This window comes from Mesitornis unicolor, unplaced genomic scaffold, assembly GCF_000695765.1.
Source record: "Mesitornis unicolor isolate BGI_N332 unplaced genomic scaffold, ASM69576v1 scaffold21711, whole genome shotgun sequence".
Taxonomy (NCBI): domain Eukaryota; kingdom Metazoa; phylum Chordata; class Aves; order Mesitornithiformes; family Mesitornithidae; genus Mesitornis; species Mesitornis unicolor.
In genome coordinates, this window is record NW_010161992.1 from 1 (window position 1) to 9,911 (window position 9,911).

Below are 9,911 nucleotides of genomic sequence, written 5' to 3' on the forward strand. Positions count from 1 at the left end.
TATTAATTATTAATTATTGATTATTAATTATTATAGTTTAATTTATTTTACTTATAAAAATGCTCCCATCTCAACCTATGAGTGTTTCTGTCTTTTTCCTCCAATTCTCTCCCACATTACACTGAGAAGGAGGAGAGTGAGTGAGCAGCTGTGTGGTGTTAAGCTGCATGCTGGGTTAAACCATGCCACAATGTCTTAAGGACATCAAATACTCTTGGCTTAAGCAGGGACCTCAAGTATTTCCAAACCAGTTTAAAATGAGAGTGACATATTTTTCTTTTATTTGGACCAGAAAAAGGCAGATTTCTTTTTTTATTGTAGACATCTGCTCTGCTACTGAATATTACTCTGAAACTTCAACAAGAGCTCTTTCTGAATAGGCTGGGAATAATTTTTCAAGAGCGCTTAGGTGAATTAAGGAATCAAAGTCTCATTTCATAAGCTAGTGAGCAATCTTCTGAGCTAATCATCTATGATCAATGAGCATGGCCTGAAAAATTATTTGTCTTCCCTTCTGAAATGATCCTCTGGAGTTTAAATCAGCATAGATATGTCGTACTGAACACACACATTCCAGAAAAAGACCAAAAAAAAAAAAAGGCGATTAAGTTGAAAAAATAGCTGAATCATGAATAAAGATTTGTGGCCTTCAATTTATTTGTTGTTTTTTACTAAGTTCAGAATGTCATCTAGATAAGACAGATTTGAGTTTACATTCATCAGTGGAAAATTCCCTTGAGGACAATTTTCACAGTCAGACTTGCTTTCTTATTGGTATTAAGTCTCTGTACAGAGATTCATTCACAGCTAGCATGGTTTGGAGATGGTGATTGCACAGTAGACTTCAATACTTAGGTACAAAAGCCACCGAGTTGCCCAAAAGCAATTAGACAAGTAGGTGAATTAGCTAGTGTGCATGGTGATGGTCATATCAAGGGGGAAAAAAAGCATCTCATGTTTTGGGAGTGAGTTAATGCACAACTATTTTCATGCAATATTAGATTTGTACAATTAAAGTCAGAAAACCAGGAAATGAAAAGAATTAAGATTTCATGAGGAATATTTTAAATTTATGGTATATGGTTTATAGTAATTGTTTAAAACCTGCTCTCAGATTCAGCAAAGATTAAAAAGATTAGCTGTTGAATGACAAGAAATTCTTAGGCTCTCATGTCAACCAATTTTGTTTAATAGAAGTTATAAAAATGAAACAAACGCACTGACAAATACTTTGAAATTTTCAGAAAAGTGCAGAGGATTAAAATGTGGGGTTAAATTACTTGCCCTGTTTTAAATTCTTCATGATTCCTTATACTTTAATCTGGCAAAATATTGGCTTTATGCATTTGGATCTAAGAGCATATAAATATTCAGTTTAAAACTCAGTCTGTTATTAATAAATGTTTAAACCTTTGAAGATATAGAGAAGAATTTCTTTTATCCCTCCACAATTATTGAATCAATCACCATGAGCATATATAGGAATGATCAAATAGCTGAAGCCTTACCTTCACCTGACAGTCTAATTAAAAATGAACAATATCCTTCAGTTGTCTTTACAGTTTGCTTAGGTTCTACCTGAAGAAATCACTTCCAAAATTTGAAAGAATGCAGAAGACCTCGAAGTAGGGAACTAGACAGTTGCATTAAGCATCTTAGTTGTATGTGTGAAATGGCATCTTATTCTTAGATGTGTGCAGAATGAAGATGCAAATTTACCCAGAAAGTTATCACAGTTGTCATGCAAAATGCAAATGCAATGGACCCTCCTAAAATTGCATGACCATCTTTCATATTTTAACATTTTAAGCAGTCTAAAAATTAAGATTTACATTAGAAATACATAGCCTTATGTTCAACAGAAGTAAGGTCTAAAAGTGACTTTCAAGAAATGTGTTTATTAGCTAATTTAAATACTAATAAGGATAGTTATACTATAACCAAATAGTTATACTTTTGACCTTTAGTGATCCATCATTAGTGTTATACTACTGATGTAAATGTGAAAACCTCTCTGCCCTGCATTATCTATATTGCAGCTATCTTTACAGGTCTTCACAACTTTCCTAACATCTTAACTGTATGCCTTATTATCCACATATATTTATATTTATCTAGAATATCATTGCAACCTTCACATTTACAGAATAGTTGGGACCCTATATGAATAAGAAAATTAAAAGATGTGGTACTCATCTCTAGGAAAAACATGTATAATTATATGTCAAAATTTGGTTGATTTATTCAGAGCTGCTAAGCTGTGCATACCTAATCTGCTGTGCACTGTGCTGAAAATTTATCCTGAGGATCTGAAAGACACATTATACTTATAAAACTGTATAAACAGTCACAAGCCAATTACAGATTTACAATTACATGGCAATCCAAATCCAAACAGCAAGCAAATTCACACAGATAGCTTAGTTGATCCCACACCAGAGTTGCTTTGTTTTTTTAAAAAGGCTGCCTTTCTCTGAGCACTTAAACTGATTTTGCTTATCTTACCCGGAGTCTAGGGTAATCCAACAGAAAGATGTTTGATGTTCTACAGACTAGTTAGTGGACCTAACAACTACTGATTTGAATGATAATTGTACGTAGTTAAATCTGAAGCAATTGTCTCACCTTACTTCATTCTGAAAAGAGTTCAGACTTTTGGGGACCAAATTCATTCATCTTAACATAGATGAGCTGTAGATGGAAATTATTCATTTGCTTCATTACCTTAAAACATGTTTATAGTAACTATGTCAGATGTAGATGTTTATACTTTATGTAAATCTCACCCTCTATAGATCTACAGTATGCACAGGTGGGGCTTGATTGTGCTAGCACCAAAGCTTCAGTGTATGATTCGTTAATCCAACCATGTTTTGAACTGCCAACAGTGGCCGGTCTGAACTATCTTCCAAGCTGGAAAGAGACTGTCAGCACAGCAGCAGAGACTGGAAGTCTGCTTCAGACCAGCTCTACTGTGGTCCCATAGACTGAATGCCTGTCAGTAGTGCAAGTGCCTTAAGTGCGTTTGCATAGTCCATCCTCAAGTTTAGTTTAATTTGAAAGGAATCCAGGTTACGAAATCCAAGAGGGCTTTGCTATGCAATCAGTAATGTATTAACTATCCATGATTGGATTTACTGTAAATATGAACTTCTGATCTGAATTAAAGCACTAATATAGATGTGCTTTTTCAGAACCAGATGCTACTTGTTTGGCAGAATGTCCTGTTGACATTGAAGATCCCACTAACCTGTCATAGTAGGAACATAGCACATTTGAGACTCCAGCTTTGTACTTTGGAGAAAACTTCATTGTATGGACTGTTTCCATAGTGTAACTTCAAAAATAGTGGTAGCACAGTAAGACTGATTCATGATTTTTCATTGGATCTACACTCTGTTTCCTTCCTTCAGAAATCATTATACATTTTGTAGTTAGTTATGCATTTATTTTCTGTTCTAGTCAAACAGTTATACTAACTAGTATTCACTCTTACCTTTGAGGTTCATATGCCAGTGCTCTTTCTATGCAGAATCACCTGTCTTCTCAAGTGAATGTGTTCTGTTGACTGACTAGATAATGTGCCATAACATCAACCTACTACTTCATCCCAGAATTTCCACTTTCCAGTGGTTGTGTTCTAGCTCTGAATGTTAAACAAGTTACATGCAGAGTTTATGTACTGTTCACCATATGTGCAGCCACTTCTTGTGTTGCTGTTAATGGTTTTATTATTTTCCATCTTTACCTCAAGTGTTGTGCTCAATGACTAGGTCTGAAAGTGATAATTACTTCCCCACTGCAGAGACAAACTGATTTACATATTTATCAAGGGGAAACTGGATGGCTCTGAGCATACCACAGAAGCATTTGCATATTTATAACCTGAAATATACAAAAGCTAAAATTAAGTTAGGAATGTCTTGGTCTTAGTTACTAAGCTTGTTTTTCTACAGAGGTTTTAGTCAGTGCATTTTGCAATCAGATCAGTGCATTAAGGAGTGAAGTATCTTTTTCATCACACAAAACCAACATAAGAGAGTAAAATGTTGTTAGCTCGTGAATGGTGCTGTGCAGAAGTTGCAACATTAAGTTTTCATAAGGTTAATATCTTAGCTTTAAAGAGCCTTGAAGAGTTGATGAACTGTGGAATTACCTTAATTAAACTCCGGTAGCAGAAAGAGGATTCCAAGAGTTTTACTACGTACTGTCTATATAGTTGAATGGCATCAATATCTTTTCTGGGAGAAATACAGGCTTCTAGATACTTATGCATGCAGGGTTGTAAGAATTTATGCATCTATTCAAAGAACTCCAGGCTTGCCACTCACTGAAGTGAACCCCTTCAGCTGACTACAAGTTAGTTGTGGTACTCGTTAATGATGCTATTCAAAAACAAATATCAGTATCAGCAGGGAATACTGACACAGCAAACAAACAAAACAAACAATCAAACAAACAGCAAACAAACAAATATTAAAAAAAACCTAACCCAAAACAACCAAACTGCCTCTTCCAGGCAGATGTGTGATGGCTGATCTTCCCACACAACTCTTTGTACAATAATTGGCTCAAGCTTACTGTAACCTTCTGGGTATTGCAGAGTTATATTAAAGTCTGCTGGAGTGGGAAAGAAATGTTATGTTTGTAGGAATTCCCTTTATTATCAGTTCTGCTGTCCTGAGACAGATCCTTAACCCTCCTTCTGAATCATGTTGTTTCTTCTAATCTGGTAAACTGTTTTAAAGCTTTCTTCACAAATAGACTATTTTGTCCTAATGTGTAGATTCACAGGAGTATTCTGTATTCTAGAGCTTTTTGTTCATAATTTCAGCAAGACTCTAAATTATTTTAAATTAATACAAATAACATTTCTGTCTTATTAACTTAAAATGACAGAAAAATAATTTATGAATCAAATGCATTTGTTCATATGCTTGCTTGACTAAACCTTTGAACAGTTTTCCAAATTACTAACACATTTGTAAACACGTTATTGTTTCTCAGTGTTTGTACCATGTTTTCAAACAAATCTTAATTTTTAATAAACCCTATTTCTTAATGTAGGTGAGTACAGTAGGAGTTTTACGTGTTTCAAAACTCCAGAAATTGCATTCAGCATTAGAGAGGTTGGTTCAGCTACCATTCATACCATTCATAGAGAAGTGGAATAGTGGCATAGCACAGTCGGTTTCCTTCTAAAGAACGGAGCTGGATGCTTTTATCACTTTCACATGGCTATCACTCTATTGAAATTGGCATTTTCTCTTTAAGAATGAAACAACTCTTAATAATTCAACATAGCTTGAAGCAAGATTGAAGAGCAGAACATAGAGAGTAGTCCTCAGTATATTTTGGAGGAAGCTTTACTTGAATTTTTGAACACTGATGTACTAATTAAAACAAGTAATGTCTTAATGCTGTCCTTAATCTGTTCTGTATCTTAAAAAATATAAATGAAAGAAAAGTGTCCAATGATCTAATACCTTTGTCTGCTGCAATGTTAGCCATCTACATTGGGTATACATTCCTAGAATGGCAATAGTAGGACACACTTGATCTGAAATTCTAGTTGCTAAATAGCTTCAGAAATTATGCAGCTCATTCATGTTAGATTGATTTTGTTGTTCAGAAATGTTGCTTTTCCAAATCTGTTCTGTTCAAATCAGAAGAAATATAAACGGTAGCATCCACAGAGATTAGTGCAGCTGTTAATTTTTTAGAACATAGCTTTCAAGTGAGTCTTTTAAATCAAGAATTCTTTCATTTTTATTGATAATTTCCTACACTAGGGATAGCAAGCTATTGTTGCTTGAACAGAGCTACAGTTTTCCCAGTATTTTGACTTACTTATCCAATGGTTTCATATTCTCATAATTCATATTACTTTCATATGTATAAGCTCTTTACATGAAAAAGTCTTTTAAAATTTATATTGCCTTCTGCAACCAGCAATGGGACTCAAAGGGGATACTAAGCCAGCTGAACCCCCATTCTTGTAATTCAAGAGTGCATGACATATGATACCCTTATGATCATATTTTATGGGTGAAGCAATACAGTTTTACCATCTTCTCTTACTCAGACGTCATTTATCTGTTCACCACACTCATTGAAGTGTATTGCTCATGTAGGTGGAGTTCTAGCACTTTCAGTAGGATTAATCTTACTGTCCTTTATGTCTAATATGAAGGCATTTAGTTCTGAGCTGGTTGTCTGTCTTTTTTCTAGCCAACAGATAAAAAAGCCTTTTTGCAATTGTGATTCACATCTTTCAAAGACAGCTAAAAACAGGTTAGATGAAACTCCTTGATCATTAACTGGTATTGCCTGGCAATTTTTATACATCAATTTAACTTAATTCTAAAGTCACTGTGAAATCTACAGAAATAATGAGTAGAGGAGTTAGAGTAAAAAAGAAATTAATTCATTATAAGAAAACAGCAAAGGATGCATTTTGTCTGCTTTGTAGTATTTGCTTCCAAAGTGTATATAATACTTCATGTGAAAGGTATCTGTTCATAGAGATGCAATATATATTCCTTGCATTTTTCTTCTGTACTGTTTACCATTTAGAAATGCAAATAATTGACAGTATTGCTTGTGTTAACAGGAGCCACATCATTGAAATGCACTTCAATGTGGCTTATCTCCTGGTAGCACACACTTTATATAGTTTCATTCTCAAAGGTGTCAGTGTTCAAGATGAAAATAGAAATTAAAGTTTTGCTTCATTTCTGCGAGTGCATCGTGATTGTCATTCTCTGATAACAGTGTTACTTGACTTACCACTATTAGTCCATCTGTACTGAAAAATGTTAAAATAGTAATTTCAGCATTTGTTAATTAACCCTAATGTAGCCAATCCTCTTTGTATTTAAAAATCCAAATGAAGGAAATGAAAGTTTTACCATAACGTTAGACAAGCTTTGGGTGAGACTTTCTATGCATTTTGCTGGGTAACATTTAAGTGTCAGATTTTTTAATTTCTTTTTCTCAGGACAAGTAAAGCTATGCAATCTTACTTCAGAAAACAAAAAGTCATCATAATGATGACTGCTTTATTTAATTATTTGTGATAGCTAGATATTTTTCATTGCTTCTCATTTTTTCCCAAATTATTTAGGAAATCAACATGGCCATTATTGAATGTCAGCAGATGTCTGATCACCAGAGATTATTCAGTGTGATGTACTGAGTGGAATTCTTGGTTTACTTTAATTTTGTTTTATATACAGGATGAATTTGAAATTCCAATTGCATCAAGGAATCTGTGTAGATTAAAAAAAATGCATTTGTGCATGTCATTGCACATATGCTTCTCTGTGCAATCCCATTTATTATTTTTACAATAGAGTCGTAAAAACATAGATTGGTACAAGTTGGAAGGGAATTTAGGAGGTCATGTGGATGAATAACCACACATAATGTCCTAATTTATCTATATTCTACACTTTTTTATCATCTTTGCCATCTTTCCAAGGAATATTATAATTACTTAGCAAGTACATTCTCCAAACAATCTCAGAAGCCAATGGGAAATTGCCTCTTTCTTTTCTGGCACTAAGTCTACCTGCTGCAGCAAGCGAATGGCTTGTCGGATGGATCTGCATGATTTTCCCCCAACCCACCAACTTTAAATTGTCAGCCTTTGTAACAGATTTTCCTCAGCTCTGTTGGGAAACTCCCACGATGTTTCAAAATTTACATAAACAAATTCTCCTACTCTTACATTTCTTCTTTGCTCCTAGTTTACAAAGAAGACCAACAGGTATCACTTACTTAACTGCTGATCTTCCTTTATTCATGATGCAGTCATTTGAGCTGATGAGAAATGGAGACAGTCAAACTTCTTAACAAGACAGTTTTAGAATGCTGTAATGTTAAGAAGTAGAAATAGTAGCAATAAGTTAAGGCAACTACTTCTTATCCAGAAAAAGAGCATAGCAACAGAAATTATAATCTGATAATTATGTATTTCAAAGTTCTTAGCCTCTTTGACACAATAATTTGGCATCAGATGGTCAGCAAATCAAAATTAACATTCAAATTGGATCATTCTTGGATGTTTAAGTAAAAAGAATAAAGATAAAATGGTTGTGAAGACAGAATTATCTTTATATGCTCTGAGATCCCTAAAGGACAAGGTTAAAATTCATTTGCAGGCTGATGTGAAGAAGTATATTCTTATACTTTGGTCAGTTTCCAGGACCAATAATTTTAGATTCCTACTCATTATAAAATTCACTGGAGCAAGTTACAAAGAGTGGCTTCACTGCCATTCATATAGAAAACCTCTTTTAAGAATTCAGTCTAAATAGATTTGAAGGTGATTTATGTGCACTGCAAGACTCTCCACAGTGCCAAGGTAGTGTGAGGAGCCCTTTGTGAAATTGAAACGTGAGCCCATGGTGCCTTAGAGTTACAAAGTGTATACATTTGGATTCCTCTTTTAAATACGTGCCCATGTGTGTGTTTATCGCCTTGCATGTTTTGAGTTTAGTTGATGTCTATTGTTATATGATAAATTAGGGGCTAATCAGTAGGTTTGATAATGAAACCATATGGTCTCCAGAGGTGCTCCATATATTGACTTGTATTTTTTTTCTTAGAACATCTTACTCTAACACTCACACTGAGATTTTTGCCATGCTGCCTCTATAGGTTGCTAGGCAGCAAAGCTTTGCACCCAAACTGTTAGCTCTGTTCTGCATGCTGAGACTCTCAGCTATCCTCAGTGGTTTGAATCTTCTTACTGAGGTTTCCTTGATTGAGAGCAACTGCTTCCAGAGGTCACTGGCTCTCTGTGGATCAGCTCTTTTCTCTGATGTGCACAAATCTTCTCATTTTATACTTCAAGAAAGACTGCACCAACTGAAACTTGGTCCTCATTGCAACAAGCCTTGTGCAATTGTCCCCTACTGTATGCTGCATGGTGCCGATTGCTATGTATAATAATGTTTATATGGAAAGTGATGTTAAAAAGGCTTTTTTTTTTTTTAGGGCAAGTTTTGAATGTGCTGGACAAATATAATCTCAGTGATAAAACTCTTGTATACTTTACTTCTGATCAAGGGGCTCATGTTGAAGAAATCTCCAGTTCTGGAGAAGTCCATGGAGGATACAATGGCATATATAAAGGTGAACCTTCTCTGATGATGTGTCAGAAACTATCATCAACTTGTTTTTGCTTCAAAACTGTAATGTACTCTGTGGCCAAGGTCAAAACTCGATTTCTTAATAGTAAACTTCTCATGACTGGCATTTTAAATTCAAACATAGGCAGTAAATATAAGGGATTTACCTGTCAAATGTAGCAGCTCAACCAGAGTACATGCTCAGCCAGAGCTTTGTGGACCTTTAACACTAGCAAATGTAGTCCTGAACTGGGCAGAGATACAGCTTTGGAAGGATGTCAGTTCATGGAACTTTACTCTAATGGCTGGCTAGCAGAATAGCAAGGAAAAAAAAGGTGGTTTGTGATCCACAGGATACCTTGGTTCCAACATGGGGATGACCAAAATTACTGTCAGCATTTTTGAGAAAAGCAGAAAAGAAGAGATAATAGGATGAGAGAATAAAGGATATGGAGATGGAGAAATTCTGCTTGATAGCATGGCTATAACATTCAGTCACAAATTGGTTATAATTAAAGATTATCATTATTCAGTCACTGACTGCTCACAGACAGCATTGTCAAATATGAAATAAAGGATTCCCTCTGACAAACTGCAGAAAACTGTGTTTCCCAGTGTGCAAGTGGTGGACACACTGCATCAGGAAAATGAATGTCAAAATGTTTTTAATAATCTTCAATCTTACTGAAATAGGGGAGGAATGCTTGTTTTTATTATTTTTTAATGAAATGCAGTAAATATTCTGGTCTTTTTACCAGAGATAAAGTTCTTTTT

At 34.8% G+C, this 9,911-nt stretch overlaps 1 protein-coding gene across 1 annotated transcript in view; it reads left to right on the plus strand.

Moving 5' to 3' along the window:
* The first annotated feature begins 8,975 nt into the window (after positions 1–8,975).
* Positions 8,976–9,911, plus strand: part of LOC104547694 (steryl-sulfatase-like) — a 39,435-nt gene continuing 38,499 nt past the window's right edge. The window contains exon 1 of the mRNA XM_010193501.1: positions 8,976–9,141. Within this exon, the coding sequence (XP_010191803.1) occupies positions 8,976–9,141 (166 nt within the window). The remainder of the gene's footprint in view (positions 9,142–9,911) is intronic.